Source organism: Macaca mulatta, chromosome 10 (assembly GCF_049350105.2).
Source record: "Macaca mulatta isolate MMU2019108-1 chromosome 10, T2T-MMU8v2.0, whole genome shotgun sequence".
Taxonomy (NCBI): Eukaryota; Metazoa; Chordata; class Mammalia; order Primates; family Cercopithecidae; genus Macaca; species Macaca mulatta.
This window is the reverse complement of record NC_133415.1, coordinates 58,018,968-58,038,306: the sequence shown is the minus strand read 5'-3', so window position 1 is coordinate 58,038,306 and position 19,339 is coordinate 58,018,968. Positions and strand designations below refer to the sequence as shown.

General features: G+C 35.9%; 1 protein-coding gene across 1 annotated transcript in view; it reads right to left on the bottom strand.

Moving 5' to 3' along the window:
* Window positions 1-165: 165 nt before the first annotated feature.
* LOC144329451 (putative ankyrin repeat domain-containing protein 20A2) overlaps window positions 166-19,339 on the bottom strand; it is an 82,770-nt gene continuing 63,596 nt past the window's right edge. Inside the window, exons 11-15 of the mRNA XM_077949111.1 lie at window positions 14,263-14,335; window positions 7,943-8,013; window positions 3,871-4,028; window positions 2,319-2,499; window positions 166-1,137 (exon numbers count right to left, since the gene is read on the bottom strand). Coding sequence (XP_077805237.1) covers window positions 166-1,137; window positions 2,319-2,499; window positions 3,871-4,028; window positions 7,943-8,013; window positions 14,263-14,335 — 1,455 coding nt within the window. The remainder of the gene's footprint in view (window positions 1,138-2,318; window positions 2,500-3,870; window positions 4,029-7,942; window positions 8,014-14,262; window positions 14,336-19,339) is intronic.

The window sequence follows — 19,339 nt, the reverse complement described above, 5'->3', positions numbered from 1 at the left end:
GCTTCCAGCCCCAGCCCTTCGCAAACAGTAATCTACTTTATGTCCCTATACGTTTCTCTTTTTTGGATGCTTCACGTAAATGGAATTATACAATATGGTAAACACACTTTTCATCTATTGATTTTTATATTCAACTAGGTTCAACATGTATCCAGAACCAAATGTTTACATTTTCTTTCTAGAAGTTTGAAAATATTTCTCTTCCTTGATACTTACTACTCTCTCTGCTTTCTCTCTCTCATATCGAAAGAGACTTTCTTTTAAATGATCATAGTCATTCATTAGCTTCTTATTTTTCTCTTGGAGCAGGAGGTCTTTCTTTCCACTCTCAATAGAACCTCTTTGGATATTAATTACTTTCTCTTTACGATCCTCTTTCTGATGAACATCATCTAGTTGCTGTTCAAGCCACAGATTTTCACGCTGGAGTTGACATATCCCTTCTTCCACACAGTTCCACTCTCCAGTGGAATTACTCACTTTAGCTTCTGCATTTTGATACATCTCTTTCATTTCCTTTATTTGCTGCTGGGTTTGGCTTAGGTCGTTTTGTAGAGTTTCTAAAGCCAATGACTTAGTTCTGAGAGTATCTCTTGTCTTACGGAACTTATCTTTTAAGGTATTGAATTTAATTTGCGTTTTAGAAAGTTGTTCAGTGAGAAACTCATTCTTATCTTCAACTTCGGAGACATCAGAACTCATTTTTTCTTGCACAGAAATGTCTTGTGTGTTCTGTAAAGTAAGTTTTAGGTTTCTTTCTGTTTTCACACTTTCACTGTGCTTACTTATAACAGCAGCCAGTCTAGACTGATAAGATTCAATTTCAGCTTCCAGTCTTGCCTTGCTTTCTTTTTTCTTCAGCAGTTCGGAATTGAGCCTTTTATTCTCAGCTTTGAGATCATTCAGCTCTTGTTGATCCTGGAATGCTGTTTTTGTTATTTCCTCATTGAGTTTTATACTCTTTTCAAGGGCAGCATTTCTTTCTTTAACAATTTTAATGTCCTTAAGATATTCATTTTCTTTTTCCAAGTTGTCATTTTTCATTGTGAGTATTTCCTGCCTGAGTATAGCAATATCTGTCTTCAAAATGCAATTTTCATCCATCAGATCTTCCGTTTCTTCATGAGTATGAAAATCCTAAATAAAATAAAAGAAAGTTTTAGCTAGTACTCCATAAAATAACATATCGTGATTACCTCTGAAGCTAAAGAATAACCTGCACATCCGTACACTAAAAAGTTTACTGTCAGTGGATATCCAACAGGAGAAAAAGTTGAAGCAAAACTTTGAACCTTGTAGAGCATAAATTCCAAAAAGTTCAGAAATTTATTTAAAGTCAATGAATTCATAAAAGTAAACACACACACACGCACACATGCACACCAGAGAATTTGTAAGAATATCAGAATTGGAAAAGCCTTTGCCTGAATTACAACAAACCCAAAAGCATAAATTAAAGCATTAACAAATTTGACTAAATTAAAATATATCAAAAAATGCATTTACACTTTGATATCTAACCCTTACACCACCCTATAGTAAGAACCTTAGTTCACACATATTTGGACAGATAAAATTTCCCAAAGTTATTACAGTTCTGTTTCCCAGATAATATTCTATTGCAATTTGACTCTTTTAACACTTCTATAGTCACTTATAAGAATTACACTTACTAAATCATAAATCTAGACATTATACTAGTCACTCCTATGTACATTCATTGATGAACTCCTCTAGTTACTATAATTTTGAAAAAGAAAGGTTAAAAATATAAGCAAGCTACAGGATATTCCCCAGGACTTCTGAGTCTATTTCTAGTTCTCCAACAGATCACAGTTACTTCTGTGGTGTAATTATATCAATACAAAATAAAACTTTTATTTTAAAACACCAACGGTAAATAAGATAAAATTTATAGAACTCTTCTTAGAATATCATGAGATTATTTGTGATTGCAATAATTTCTGTTTCTTCTTTATTTTATTTTAGGTACAGTAATCAATATGAAATAGGGAAGTACAAGGAACAATTTTCCTGGGAACAACATTTTTATCAATAGGTTATCACTAAGTATACATTATGGCATGTTATTGTTTGCAAAAGCACTTGGTAATAAAATAATATCCTATGTGGATGCCAAGACTTATAATAAATATTAATAATTGTACCTGTAAGTGTCATCATTCATTTTTAAAAGTGAGATAACATTTCTGATTTGTTTTAGACCTATTAGAGTATATATTAAATCAAGTGGATATTATAAGTAAAATTGATAAATAATGTTTAAAATATAGAATTTTTACCAAAGATTGATTTACCTGACTTGGAGTATTTCTTGCAGTTTTTGGTTTCATCTCTAGTGACTGAACAGTCGGTTCAGGTTGTTTTGCTTCAACTTCTTTCTTATGTTGTTTCTCTTTCCTTTCTAATTCTTCTCTATTTTTTTTGTACAGCATATTAACATTTATTTTTTCTTCATTTTCCTGTTTGAAGGTGCATCTGCAGATAAAGACATTTCTCTTAAAATGCATTTTGTTAAAAAATAAAGAGCTCATCTCTGCAGATGTTGTTTATCATCCTAATAAAACTTCCATGTTCTGGATTATTTTTCCTTTGCAGCTCTCAGATATTTAATTTCTCACTTCAACATCTTCCAAAGAATGCATATACTTGAAAAGTAGTAAGGAAAGGATATTCCGCTAAAGCTTCTGTTACTAGTCACTCTAGTATATATTATAAAAAAGGATACTGGAGATTATTCAGTAAAGTTACAAGTTCAAAATTACCTTTTTAAATCACACAATCATAATTACTCCCTTATTAGAAAAGATTGTTTACGATCAACTACATTTTTAAAGTTACTATTTATTGACAAGTGTCTAAGTTCACTAGAAATAAATTTTCATCTTTATGAAATATTGCAGGTACCTCTCCAAATGATTGACAGAGTAAGATGGCACCTTCAGCTGTCCCTCACACAAACTATATCTGCAGATGACTGTCAGCCAAAACTAGGCTAAAGAGTCTAACATCTGTTACCCCATATTTTTTATATTACTTTCTAAATACTTTCAATTCACCTTGTTATTACATAGATTTTATATATTTATTAACCTATTGTTCATTATGTGTAATATATAATTGATGTCCTTAATAAGTGTGTGTATGTTTACACAAGTTTTGTTTTCTTGTGAAATCTAGTCCCAGAAATGGAGTTGTTGAGTTAAAGGGATGTCGGGTTATTTGAATTTTTGATACAAAGCACTAAGTTGCCCTTCGGAAATAATTTACCAATTTCATATACCAACGGTGTACGAGAATGCGTTTTTCCTCACATACGCCAACACTGGTAATTACTTTTTAAATATCAGCATGACTTTTAAAAATATATCTTATTTTATGTTAATTTGCATTTTTCTGATTACCAGGCAGGACTAAATATCCCTGGTAAAAATATAAAACTTGTTAATCATAAGGAATATTAGTCCAAGTTTGCATTAGTTTATAGCACAATGACAATTACCTCCTGTTAAATACTGCTACAGGCAGCCAGGCACGGTGGCTCACTCCTGTAAACCCAGCATTTTGGGAGGCCGAGGTGGGCAGAACATCTGAGGTCAGGAGTTCGAGACCAGCCTGGCTAACAGGGTGAAACCCCATTTCTACTAAAAATACAAAAAATTAGCCAGGCATGGAGGCACATGCCTGTAATCCCAGCTACTAGGGAGGCTGAGGCAGCAGAATTGCTTGAACTCGGGAGGCAGAAGTTGCAGTGAGCCGAGATCACACCATTGTACTCCAGCTTGGGAAAGAAGAGAGAAACTCCATCAAAAAAAGAAAAAGAAAAAAAAATCCGTGCTCTAGGCTTACCTATCACGCTCTTCCTTCAGCTTCTTGGGAAACTGCTGAGGATGCATTTCCCCAGTCTTTCTTTGTTGGGGTAATCTGTCAGCAGCAGCTGTGCGATCACATAGATTTTCTGATACTGGTATTTTTTCACTTTTGTTTGTATTATTTCCTTCTTTGACCTTTAATAAAAGTAATACAAATAATAATTGTTATTATTTTATTCAATAAAAAGAACATTTTCCCCTGATTTTTTCACTTGATTCAGGTTAAATGTCACCATTTTTATCATAAAAGTATTTTGTGTTTTCTTTAATTTTATCATTGTATATAATGATTATAATTATAAGGTACTCATCATTTTACCATTGAAATTTTTGCCAAATCTGCTTATTTCTGTTTGAGTGAACAGAAGAATTTTACAAAATTTCAAAAAGGACTCTTCTCCATTTTGTGCTTTTATTCCCATCCACTCTTTGCTGCCTGATATAAATTTTTATGCTATCTGACTGGCAGAAACAGAGAGATAAAAAGACACAGGCCTAACATATGTCTTCTGTCTTTACCACCTGCATGTTACATGAAATAGCCAGATGAAGAGGATGTGACCTTGTGGGGTTTCAGGAACAGTAAAGAAGTTTCCCTTTTCTGCACTAAGCTATTCTTTTCCCCACTGTCTTTTATCTCTCTCTCTCTTTTTCTTTTTTCCATTTGAATCCTGGGATATCAAAAAAGTAAACGTGCTCCCTGAAGGATGGGAACCAAAGTTTGCCACAACACAAGAAGCAGAGTGAAACTGCTGAGTTTCTAGTGCAGAATTCTGGAAAATGCAATGCTTCCCAGATTTCACATTCAATTACCACAAAAGTTGATAGGTGGAATGTATATGGTCCAGTTATCAACTTTAGCCCCATTATCTACTGATAATGGGAGTCAAACCAACCAAGACCTATTAAATGTTTCATCCACATCTCCTAAGGTGGCATTCACTAGCATTTCATGGCACCAAATAACATGATACAACTCTATATTGCTGAATTACATAAAAGATCAATTTATCAAATTAGTCAGATATATTAAAAGTCTAACTTGAGCAAAGCAATTTAATGCCTCAGAGGGTGCAAAAAGCCTCATGTGCTTTTACTTTGAAAGAAGAAAATCTCTATCTTTAGAACACAAGGTACAGAACTCAACTTCCTACTAAAGAGTCAAAGGTTAAATTTTTGGCTGATAAATGATGCTTCTTATATGATCAAAATCATACATGCCAAAACTTACTATACTTTATTAAACAACATAAGGTCTGATTCAGCAGAAAAATTGGAAACTGGTGATTTTTTAAAATATGTGGAAGTATATATCTGTTTTCAAAAGTATTTGAAATAACCATGATGGGACTACAAGTTCAAACAGTTTGAGCTAAGCAGATAAACTTGCATGCATGAAAACACATTAAACAGACTCATTTGGCTGGGAATATTCATTGCAACTCTCAAGGCGAGATGTGTTTTTGTGGCTCATTTCAGTCATTGCTTCCCTCCCATTGTATTCCCATTCTATTAATAAATAAATGTAACTCATCTCTAAATGAATACAGAAAAAAGAATCTGGAATCTAGAGCTTATTTCTTTAGCAATTTCTTTATGTTTCTCTGGTTCAGAAGGTCTCTTGGTATATGGCTGAATTAGTTTCCCAGCCCATATGCCACTTGGAAGACTGAGAGTGAGACTTAGGTTGATTAATGAACAAACATTATGAGAACATTCTCCGGAACCATTATTTAGATAGCAGAACTAATCTACTTTGACACATAATTACACATTTAGATAATCCCGCTGTAACTGTACGCATGAGATTTTCTTGAATAGAAAATTTGACTAAATCAAATAATTGATAAAGAGAAAAAAGAGAAGCAGCAAGTGAACCTCTGTCTTTTTGAAGTTGGACTTTCTCTTTCTCCAAAGCCGGGAACTCTACTTGTAACATGCCTATCTCATTCTTAAACCTTGGAATATCTTGCTGTAAGTCTCCTAGCTATATTTTTTATGTTTTTTCACTATGTGGCAGAGAATAACTCACATTTGATAATTCAAGATTCCTGCTTTTGTAGTTGTTAGCACTGGGATTGTCATATGGTGGCTTCTGGAATAAGCACTGTATTGGTTTTCTGTTTTTAGAAGTGTCTGTAGCAGCAGAAATACTGTAGCTTTCTATCTGAATCATATGCTTCATTTCTTTGGAGTGGGTAAACCACAAATCAAAAAGACTTTCAGGATCTCTAGACTGAGGCCAGTACCTAATGTCTAATTTCCAAAGAGTGGTATTCGGGTTTATATTTTTTGCTATTTGCATGTCAAACTCTTAATCATCTTTCATTTCAATCATAATTACTAGGTTCCTTAATTTTTTGGTGTCTGTATCATTAAAAATTTTTTCTTCATCTGTGTTAGAAACAAACTATGTGTCTTGTTTGTTATCATTTTTATAGTCTGATTTATTTTCATTTAAATGAAGTTTAGAAGATGACTGGTAAGTATATTTCAGGTACCTGGAGTGGGAATGGAATGAAAGACATTTGTCATGGGCTTCCTCTGTTCTGGCGCTGCCTGGAATGCCACAGAGTTAGACCCTCCAGATGCATCTTCCTCCTCACAATCATGGACATGACTCATCAGATCAGAGGGCACTCCTTTTTTGTTCATCCCTCTTTAGAGTTACTATGTAGAAGCTCTGCCTCAGGGCAAGCAATACTTTTGGAGTTTTCAAAACTTTCACCAATATTCAGCTTGAACTTGTTTGTAATGAATATTAAAGAAAGTCCTGAATATACAGATAGATTCCCGTTATCACAATTCTCACCCAGTTCTGGTTCTTGAGACCTTTTTTTTGGCAGGTGCAAAATGGAAAACAAATTTGCTTGTTTTGTTTCTCAGTTACTGTGTTTTCTGTTGGAGTACATGTTTTAAAATTGGCTTTAATCAAGTACAAACAAAGAAATGTTAGAAAATAATTAAAATTTAACTGATACTTAATCTATGTGTCACTACTCTTATATGATGGGATTGTAACTAAAATGTGAAAAATAATTTGCCTTGGCTTAACAGGAGAGAAACATGAACTGGCAAGCTGAACTCTCTGTGTTTGTTTGGACTGAACTTAATTCATTATGTGTTAAATCTACCAGAAATGAATTCAAAGATATGTAGTATTATAAAAGATTCCTCTCTTACAAAGATTTTACCTCAGCATACCAGAAAGAGTGAGCCCCTACAGTGCACGTATATTTCTGAAGATTAACTAGAGACTAGGCAAACACTCAATTATTGAGAGCCAAACTGAACACCACTAAGAAAGAGAAGCAAAATTTTAAATTCCAATTCAAATGATATACTATGATAGTGTTATGTATCTAGATAGATTTTCTGCTTATATCCACTTCTAATATATTTTAAGTTCCACTAGTGATAGTGGATGGATTTTTAAAATTGTAGGAATATTTACTATGTATTTATGTTGAAATAAAGTTATTGTTTGTACCCTGACACCAAAAGTCCCATTCTGCAAGGTAGGATTCTCTTAATAGGCAACTGGGTTGACTTTTATGACCCCATTCACTTCCTGAACACAGACACTGAAGTCAACTGGTGACCACAAAACAGAATAAATCTTTAAACTCGACACTGATGACCAGCAATATAAAACTGCAACATTTGAACCGCTGGCAATGATGACTCCTTTAGCACTAGTTTAGCTCAATGGCCATCATGGTTAAATTGTTCATAATTTCTATTCCTTAGTAATATGACTCAATATTTCATGTTACCTTCTGTATTAAGAGTAAGGTTATAAAAATAAAAGAAGATTTCTTGCCTCAATTCCAAGGGTAAAGACAACTATGAATTACTAGAGATAGTAAGAATATCTTAGGTTTTGTAACAGGTTAAAATGTTTTAAAAATTGAATATAAAATTATGATCCATTTGATTCTAAAGGTATCTTCTAAAAGGTCATGTCATTTGGTCTATGCTTCGTTACTAAAGCAAAAAAAAAAAAAAAAGAAAACAATGTTAAACAAGAAACTTAAATTTTTATATACCTGTGGTTGCTTCTTTTTGCTTCTTTCACGCCTTTCTTGCTCCTCCTCTGAAGCCACTAGTAAGGATTGTTCTGTTGACAAATTCATTGGTTTAGTTCAAATGAACTAAGAACAGTTAGATAAAGACTATAATCTTTATAAAAATAGAGAATAAAATTTCTTTGTATTATATATTTTGAGAGTTTAAATGAAGCTTACTGTTTACTGAAATATTTACTTCTTTAAGAAATACTTCTCATTATCCAAAACTTCAACAAACCACTTGGGGAGACACTAGGTATCACCAGGTTCAAGCCATACAAAATCTCAGGGTCACTTACAAATTGTTCCACCCAATATAAATAAACAAAGCTGTTGCAAACAAAACAAATTTTGAAATGCAGTCAAAATATATAATGTAACACTTTACTATAATTCATAACAGTATCTTTTTACAACACACTCATTGAGTTGGCAGTCACTAATAATTTGCAAAATTGTCGTTGTTTATACCTTAATTAGTGTTCACCCCATTTTTTACATCACAGATGTTTTCCCCTACTATTCTGAAAAATTTATTTTCTTTTTTTTTTTTTTTTTTTTTTTTTTTTTGAGACAGAGTCTTGCTCTGTCGCCCAGGCTGGGGTGCAGTGGCCGGATCTCAGCTCACTGCAAGCTCCGCCTCCCGGGTTTAGACCATTCTCCTGCCTCAGCCTCCCGAGTAGCTGGGACTACAGGCGCCCGCCACCTCGCCCGGCTAGTTTTTTGTATTTTTTAGTAGAGACGGGGTTTCACCGTGTTAGCCAGGATGGTCTCTTTCTCCTGACCTCGTGATCCGCCCGTCTCGGCCTCCCAAAGTGCTGGGATGAAAAATTTATTTTCATCTTTTAAGACTCAGAATGTAGGCTGGCCATAATAGCTCACATCTGTAATCCCAGCACTTTGGAAGGCCACAATGGGAGAATTGCTCAAGGCCAAGAGTTTTAAGGCCAGCCTGGGAACCATAGATAACATTGACTCTACAAAAAATTAGACAGGTATGTTGATATGTGCCTGCAATCCCAGCTACTCAAGAAGTTCAGGTGAGAAGATCCCTTGAGCCCAGGAGTTTGAGGTTGCAGTGAGTCTTGATCACGTCATTGCACTCCACCCTGGGGCATAGAGTAAGAACTTGTCTCCAACAACAGAAAAAGAAAAAGAAAAAAGGCTCAGAATGCTGTGTGAAGTCTTCCTTCATTCTAGCTGTCTTTCTCCACACACACGTGTCTGCTTCATGGGCCTCCTTTAGTACTTTGGCAATTTTTCCAGTGTCACTTTACCACCTGAACTGCACATCATGTCTTTACTTGTTGATCCCCTTTGCTGCTAGGTTGTAGAGGACAATCTTTTGAATCATCTTTGTATAAACAGTCTTAACTTTACTAAATAATTAGTTATTGAGTCCCTGCTATGTGTTAAGCACTGGGGTATAAGGAAGGAAAATAAAAGCTGTCAGCGATGGCTTTCCTAAAGATCATGCATGAGCTGCGACTTAGAGAGTGAGGTTAGCCAGATTAAGTGAGGCAGAGGACAGGAAACGGTGAGCACATGCCAGGAAGCAATGAGAGAGGGAGAGAAGCCTCCAAGAGTGTATGTATTTCTCTGCAATAGAGGAATGGTGAGGGGGCCATTGCCAGCAGCTCAGTAATTCCAGAGAAAAAGGCAGATGGGGAACGGGCTATGGATGAAGATTTGGGCAGAAATCAGTTTTCTTTTTTTCTTCTTTTTTTTGAGACAAGGTCTTACTCTGTCTCCCAGACTGGAGTGCAGTGGAATGATCTTGGCTCACTGCAACCCGGCCTCCCAGGTTCAAGCAGTTCTCCTGCCTTAGCCTCCCAAGTAGCTGAGATTACAGGTGCATGCCACTACCGCCTGCTAATTTTTGCATTTTTTTTAGAGATGGGGTTTTACCTGTTTGACCAGGATCATCTTGAACTCCTGACCTCAAATGATCCACCTGCTTCAGCCTCCCAAAGTGCTGGGATTACAGACATGAGCCACCGTGCCCAACCCAGAAGTCAGTTTCTGAAATCCTTATATACCTTTAAGATGCTTGGACATTAGGTATTCAGGAGTGGTTCACGGATCTATTTGCATTAGAGATAATTAACTCTAAATACTGTGAGGAGCATAAAATTCTGAGACACATAAACAAATGAACAAAGATAAAACATAAGGCAATGTTGCAAAGATGATGCAGGCCTGAGATGTTTTCAGAAATATTTAGGATATAAGTATCAGTGGTCATTATAAGAATAGATTTTTACTGCATGAATAAATGTATATATCTGGGTCCCTGGAGCAATACACTCTGCTCATTACTTTACAAACTTTATCAAATGAGAAGTAAATTAATCTACATAAACTGTTTCAGTTACTTCTATTTACTTTACACTTTTTCTGTTTCAGTTTTACCGTGCACAGGAAATGCATTTGGGTTTTGTGGTTGTTGTTGTTGTTGTTGTTGTTGTTGTTTGAGATGGAGTTTCACTCTTGCTGTCCAGGCTGGAGTGCAGTGGTGTTATCTCAGCTCACTGCAACCTCTGCCTCCCAGGTTCAAGAGATTCTCCTGCCTCAGCCTCCCAAGTAGCTGGAATTGCAGGCATGTGCCATCATGCCCAGCTAATTTTGTGTTTTTAGTAGAGATGGGTTTCTCTATGTTGGTCAGGCTGGTCTCAAACTCCCAACCTCAGGTTATCTGCCTGCGTCAGACTCCCAAAGTGCTGGAATTACACCCACAAGCCACGGCGCCCAGCCACATTTGGGAATTTTCTTTTAAAAGTTCTGCTTCCTGGATTTACCAAGCTCATGAGAAAATAGAAGCAAACAAGTCATTTGCATAGTTAAGAAACTTTGGATTTATAACTTGTCATCACTACTCTAGAAGACTATCATCATGTTTTGTAAAACAAAATGTTAATTCTAGACATAAGGGGAAAAAGAAATTAAAACTATAGGGGTGAAAATATATTGCATAATTTATTACTATTGACATAATCATATGACTGATTAAGAGCACTGAATTTCACTTGTATATAAAGTAGACCCCATATTAGCCGCAGTTAGTCAATAGACTTGGTGTTCTAGCAGAACTAAATTTGATGCTCCTGTGTTATCTTTAAATGATACAGCTCTTCTGAACACCCATACTCCTAGTGCATGATTATCCATTAAGACAAGGTGAAGGAATGTGTGAGTACAGCTGAGGAGACACCATAAGGCAAATGCTCGATGGTTCCCATTAATATTGGGAAAATCAACACTATAATACAGAAAGCTATAGACATTATTTAATATTTGGTTTGGGAAGATATTTTTAATGACATTGCATACAGTTGTAACTAATAATTGCAGAACTAGAGATGTAAAAATAAATTAAAGCCACATTGTGTTTGAGTAGAAAATCTGTAGACGTCTGCAGCAGCCCCCAATTTTTCCAATCCAGCCCCAAATTCTAAATATAATCATGGTACCCACTCTCAAATTTATGTTACATACTAACCTCAATGAAATTACTCTTTCTCCTTATTCTCTTTGTTATTTATATGTTGCTTTCCTTAAAGGAAGAATACAAATGCCTTGCTAAGAAGCATTCTGTTTGAATGTAGGCTGCATAAGGGGAGGAAACACAAAGTACTTTTGGCCACAAAATGACTTCTGAAAAGTCAGAACTATGGGAGCATGAAGCCAGCCAAGGGAATCGAGAATAACATGTTCTATGCTTCCTTCCCTTCTTTCTTCTCTTCCTACTCTAATAGCTGCGACTCACATAGGTAATGAAGAATATAATTCCCTGATAGTAACACAGCTCCAAGATTAATCCTTTCTTTAACTATGAGGTTCGTGTGTCCAAAGTCTGTAGTTGCTGTCTGATTTTTCATCATTGATGGTGATAGACATTTATCATCAACTCACAACTTCCCAAATCTTTGAAAAGTCTTACTATTGATGATTCAGCTAGTAGAAACATAATCTAAAATATCTGAAAATTATGTTTTTATTTATTAGAATGTAAATAGTAATACAAATTGTAATAAAGTGTAAAAATTCTTTCTTCCCTGAAGCAGTGCCATGTTGTCATCTACCCCACAAACACACTCCTCCCTCATGGTCTAATGTATTTTACAAGTCCTGTAATTGCTATTAACTCAAACAAGTTTATTTAACTTGTTTTAAGCTTCTGTGATTTACTACAATTTACTTTGACTCACTCAACGATCTCTATTATGTATGTTGTTTTCCATGAGAAATTTGTTTATTAATAATTAAGATTCTTCAGTGATAAGAAAATATTTGAATAACTAAGTTTGAGAATAAACACATGACATTATTGTGTGTTTCTGTGTACTAGAGACAAAAACTTCAAAAACATTATGAGTATACATTAAATTAAAAACTGCCTTCATTTAACCAAGATGATCTTCCCTCAATGCATGAATACCTTCAGAATTCACATGTGAAGCCTTAAATATAGACCAAAGATTTATCTAAAATACAATAGCCTTAACAATCTTATCTGTAGCCAACACAGTGGATCCCGCCTATAATCCCAGCACATTGGAAAGCTGAGGTGGGCAGATCACCTGAGGTCAGGAGTTTGAGAGCAGCCTGGCCAACATGGAGAAACACTATCTCTGCTAAAATAGAAAAATTAGCAGGGTGTGGTAGCACGTGGATGTAATAGCAGCTAATTGAGGGGCTGAGGCAGGAGAATTGCTTGAACCCAAGAGGCAGAGGTTGTAATGAGCCAAGACTGAGCCACTGCACTCCAGCCTTGGTGATAGAGCAAGACTTTGTCTCAAAAACACAAACAAAAGACCTAATTTTTCCATTATAAAAATAAGTCTATGTTCACACGAGATCTGAAGAGTACACAACGCTGTGAGATAGGACAGAAATATATTTTGAAAGTTATATTCCCGGTTTCTGTATCAATAAAACTGTTGAATTTTAGCTTTTAAGACAAGTCAAGGAAAAGAGCAAAAAATGCAGAAGTGAAACTTGAAAGGTCAGTTGGCCATCAAGGGCTCATGATAACTGAACTTACATAAACTATATATATTGATCAAAACATTATTTCTGAATTTTGATCTGAGAGACCCTGGAGTTTCAGATTCATTCAAGGATGTCCACGAGGTCAAATAAGACAATGCCACTTTCTATTTTCAATTTTCTTTTCTGAGAACAGTGCAGCATTCTTCCTCAGAGAAATGAATTGTCCTAACTTCATAGGCTAAAGGCTCACGAGTCATAGTTCTAACTGCATGTATAAAATATGGTGGTGCATGCTTGTATTCTGAACTTTTCAGCTTTAAACTTTCATATAGTAAATATTAATAGATACAAACTGATTTTAAAAAGCCCTTTTAATCTGACATTATTTCTATTTTTCTTTCTTTCTTCATTTATCAGCAACAGGAGAGTCTAACTGAAAGTGGTAAAGTGGAAAAAGGGAATACAATGAAAAGTGTAAAGTGAGTTAAACCAGAGATAATCATATCAATGTGGATGCATCTGGAAAATATGATACACCAAAGAAGGTGGCAGAAAAGTATGTAAAGCGCAGAACCACTCATGTACCATTTTAGGACACAAATAAAACATTCTGCATATTACTTCTGAGCATCACAATATAGTTAAAGATTTCAAAAGGGCTTTGAAATGAAAACCAATTTACGATGTCGGTAGCCTCTATGCAATCATGTTTTAAAAACCTTAACACCAAAAAGTCTCAAAATAACCCTTTTAAAAGACTGTCTACCAGTTATAAATGAATCGTTACTTTCCTCATTTTTAATAATCAAAGACGCCACAAACTCACACATACACACACGTATGCATACACCTACATGCACAGTCTGCTCATTGGAACATCTGATTGGCTTCAGATCATCAGTGTAATAACACTAGCAGCAAGCCTCTAAAGTTGACACAGAAACTGACACGTTAATAAGTAAAGCCTTCCTCTAGGTAAAGATCAGAACTCCAACTAGCACATAACTCAGTGGAAATATCTTAGAGTCTCAGATTTCACTGCTTTGAATCCCTGACAAGTACAAAAATTTTATATTGAAAACTTTATGCTATACAAAATATTAAAAGAGAAACATCTGAGTCAAAGTTTACATTTTAAAAATATTTTTATGCCTTCTAAATTTGTTTTTATTCAAATATGAATACAAACAATAACATTTATGTCAATGCCTACCATTCAATTTTGAGCAAATAGAATTCGCGGTGAGAATAATGTGAGCACTTCCATCATTTAATGTACTTATTTCCAGCATGTATTGATAACATACCTGCTCTCAAGGTCTGTACTTTCTTTCTTTGTACTGCCCCTTTCACAGCAGGATCTTCCATTTTAGTGCTAGGCTGAATGGGTTTTAAAAGAAAATGATTCATAAATCATATATATTTTATACAACATGGAGTTAGTGCTTCAAAAATATGCATAATTAATTACCTTCAAGGAAGGATGTCGTGCAGGAGGTCCTACAAAGCAAAGGGGATATGTCATCAATTATATGTAAGTATGACAGGGCCAACCAAACATTCAGGCAGTATTACTATCAAGCTGAGTTCTCATGCCTGACCATAAAAATAATTACTTAAAGTCTTGAGGGTACTGCTTGGCTTCTTCTTTTCCTTGCCTAGGACAGCAACATGACAGAAATATAATGAGGAAAATAGGAATATAGGATTCCTAAAACTCAGTTTACATTTCAATAGTGACATTATGTTTCAAATGCCTATACCTAAAACAGAAAAGCCTGGATATCACTGTAAACACATGGGCTGATAAGGAGTAAAGAGACCATTAAACAGATGAGGAAATCAAACCTGAGGGTATCAATGTCAAGGCTGAGGGTGAAGGTACAGAGTATTTTCACTCAACACATCAGAGGCATTGTTGCCAGCACACCACAGATAAATTCCCCATGTCCTGTCGCTGAGGAAATACACAGTTGAGATGACAGTTCAGGTGAACGTGCAATTCACCTTTCATCAGAGACAGTGTTCTAAATTGATCAGCTGTTGTACACACTTATGAAATCACAGCTAAATGAAATATTCATTTTTCCCATGACCACATGGGCTACTGCAGCACCTACATTTCTCCTATCCCCTCGTTTGGCCTTGAATTAGAGCTCCTGGATCCACTCATACAAGGTGGTCCATAAAACACATCAAATAAACTATGTAGAATCAGTTTCCAATATCAAAATATTTATCAAAAAAGAAAACACTGAAATACCACAGACTTGCTGGATATGAATACACTTTTATTTTGCAAAATCAGTGCAGTATTTATTGAAAATGAGAAATTTGGTATTCACAGAATGAATTGTATAATATGATTGCATCTAAAATTAACTAAGTTTGGTGTATTATCTTACACTGTAAAGGACATTTATAAAACAGCTATCATATCAAATAACTGGCTGTCTCAAAAAAAATTAGCCAAAGCATCTATATGCAATTTAATCACATCTTATTCGCTCATGTCAGTGAAACTTCTCTCTCTGAGGCCTGACAGTTATGAAATGAAATGAGCTGCTGCAGTTTACCCCAAGTCTAGCACTCCCTCCTGCCTCCAGTACTCTCCACAGCAATAACCTCTCTTGTGAGACTGGCCATACGCCAAAGCAACTGGAAGTGACTCATCTCAAGTTTACTTGGATTTAACTCCCAAGAACACAGCAAATGTCTTTCTTTCCTCCCTCCTTGTTCTTTCACAATCCCTCTTCCTTTGAAAAAGTGATTTTTAGATCTGTCATCCTGATGCTTCCCTTCCTAGCTGCTTTTTATGGATCATTGCGACCACTGTTGTCATCTGTGTTCAGGAGTAGTATACACCTGTAATCTATCTTTTCATCTCATTCTCCTTCCCCTGTGGCTAGAATCATGCTCAGAAATAAAAGGAAATTAATTATTTCCCTGGATTCTGTTATTTTTTAAATTGCTCTCCAATAGTTCTTTTTCCAGATTTCTCTAAAGGAAGGCTATTCCCTTGCTATTCAGGGCTATGTCCAGGGACCAGCACTAACATCACCTGAGTACTCATGAGAAATACAGAATCCCATACCTGCTGAATCAGAATGTGCACTTTCCAGAAGCTCCTCAACTAATTCATGACAATTTGAATGCCCTTTTCTACACTGATGTGCTTGCATATTGGTTTACCCTAATTGTCCTGTTTGGCCTAGCGTCAATTTCTTCACTACTATGTCCCTGAATTTAATACTACATTATAAGCCATAATGTTTCTAATGAACTTTTAATCAGGCAATACCATCTCTACTTAATTTCTTCTCCATAAATCACCCAACACTGTTCATTTCAACGATGTTAATTTGGCCTATATGATACTATCCCATGAATTTACACCATTTTCTATAAAACTAAATTATAGCCATTCATGGCTGACCATTTACGGTGATATTCATCTATGGTAGATAAAACACAGGTCTGTGTGGTAAAGTACCTCAATCCTTAATGCCTCCCCAGTAGTGAGGATGACAGCAAGAGTAGGAAAATATTACTCTAATTCGCTGACACATTTTCGTACTGGAAGCTCACTTTATCTTCTTTCCTATTTCTAACACCCTCTTCTTCCTTCCTCTACAGAGCAATTTGACTTTACTACCCTCCATTACATACGCCTGCATATGTTTTTTTTGTATTACATGTACACTCTGCCCTCTACATTCTTTCTTTCTCTTTATTCATTTCCTCTTCCCTCTCTCCTGAGTTGCCTCAGGTCTTAGAGTATCTTAAAATGGAACTCACACTCAGCTACTTTAGTGGTGTTCCCAATAGAATCAACTGCTGACCCTTGGTTAGAGACACAATTTATCACCATTTGACTTCTCCTTTACTTATTATAGTTAATAGGACATTTTCTTTAGCTAGTAGATTATATTAGTGCTCATGTTTTAAAAGAAACATTCCATCAAATGACTTTAAATAAAATACACTTCTCACCTTCTCCTTTCCCATTGACTATTCTGTTGCCTTTTACATGGGAAGGTCCAGATAAAGGCTGTGACAATTTCTCGCGTACACACTGCTAAGGAAATATCAAGAATTAGTTTCCATTTAAAAAATTATAATGAGTTACATCAAGAGATTCTTATCATTCTCTTTTTATGAAACTGGATCTCATTCTGTCAACCCAGGGCTAGAATGCAGTGGCATCATTATGGCTCACTGTGGTCTCAACCCTCCAACCTCAGGCAATATTCCCACCTCAACTTCCTGATAGCTGGAACTACAGGTGCATAGCATCATGCCAGACTAATGTATTTATTGGTAGTTTTGTAGAGACAAGGCCTCATTATACTGCCCAGGCTGGTCTCAACCTCCTAGGCTCAAGCAAACCTTCCACTTCTGCCTCCCAAACTGTTGAGATAACCAGTGTGCACCAGCACACACAGCCCTAATCAATTCCTTTAAATAAAGCTCAATGTTGCCCAGGCATGGTGGCTCACACCTGTAATCCCAGCCCTTTGCAAGGCCAAGGTGGGTGGATTGCTTGAGTTCAGGAGTTTGAGACCAGCCAGGGCAACAAAATGAGAACACATCTCTACACAAAAGTACAAAAAGGAGTCAGGCATGACGGTCTGTGCCTGTATCCCAGATGCTCGGGAGGCTGATGTGGGAGGATCACTTGCGCCTGAGAGTTGGAGACAGTAGCGAGCCAAGATCATGCCACTACACTCCAGCCTGGGAAACAGAGCAAGACCCTGACTCCTCCAAAATTTCTATTTAAAATGTGAGAGTAAAGAGAGATACAAATGAAAAACAAGCCTAATTGATCAATGAAATATGAGCTTAAGTGAAGAAAGAAAAGAAACAACATGAAGTGCAATAAAGTACCTGGAGAAAGAAATCTGTAACACAGCCTCTTGTTCTTTCATATCCCTAATAATACTAATTAATATTTATGCTTCAATAAGTTTTTTGTAAGTACTTCTGTGATAGACTTCATTACTCTAAAACTTTCAATTAGCTAAATATGGTCATCTACCACTACCTGAAAGAACATTATTATAACAGAGAGAAACCTGGAACTTTCCATCAACTTTCCACCCAGAAAAAGAATTTGTCACCAGAACTCTAAAGGGTAATGTATAGCTTGAAATGGTATATTTAATAGACCATGAGTTGGGCCTAATAAAACATTTAAGAAATGTTAATCTAAAATCACAATGTTTAGATTCCAGTTGAATCATACTAGAACATATATTGTAACCCTCTTTGCTACTGATGACCTATTTCTAATTTATTTCCTTGTTATTTATGGCATAATTCCTCAACATAACACTTCAAAAGTTACATAACTTTAAATATTAACAATAACACAAATGTAAGCAATATTTTAAATACAATATTCAATTATTAGATACATTAGGTATATTACTTATAACATTCTATTATTTAAAAATTCACTTGTCTCTTTATTCAGACTAAACAAATATTGAGGCTGAACATCTCAATCCGTAACGTCAGCACTATGTGAGGCTGAGGCGGGCAGAACACTTGAGCCCAATGGTTAAAGACCAGCCTGGGCAACAAGGCAAAACCCTGTCTCTTGAAAACTCAGCCAAGCATGGTGACACAGGTCTATCGTGACATAGGTCTATAATTTCAACTACTTGGATGTCTGAGGTGTGAGGATCACCTGAGCCCAGGAAAGAGAGATCGCAGTGAGCCAAGATCTCACCAGTGCCCTCCAGCCTGGGGGACAGAATGAAACCCCATCTAAAAAAACAATAATTAAAATGCTTCTTACATAGAAGACTGTATTTTAGGCCCTCCAGATACACACAAGTATGTTCATTGACGTCCAGTAGCTCATGGTATGCAGGAGCTTCCAATGATTATTTATAAGGACTTTGAGTGGTTATTTTATTTTATTTTATTTTATCTTACTTAATTTTATTTTTTTAAGATGTAGTCAAGCTCTGTCAGCCAGGCTGGAGTGCAATGGTGTGATCTTGTTTCACTGCAACCTCTGCCTGCCGGGTTCAAGTGATTCTCCTGCCTCAGCCTCCTGAGCAGCTGGGAGCACAGGCATGTGCCATCATGCCCAGCTAATTTTTCTGTGTGTTTTTATTTAGAGACAAGGTTTCACCACGTTGGCCAGGCTGATCTTGAACTCCTGACCTCAGGTGATCTACCCACCTCAGCCTCCCAAAGTGCTGAGATTGCAGGCATGAGCCACTGAACGCAGCCTAGTAAATATTTTTTAAAAACTATGATGATAAAATTATGATGTTAAAGTCTTACTATATTGGTATTAAGAGTCTCTGCTTCTAGAACTGGTTATTTGCAGCAAAATACATGTTATTCAATTAGAGGAAATTAGATGAA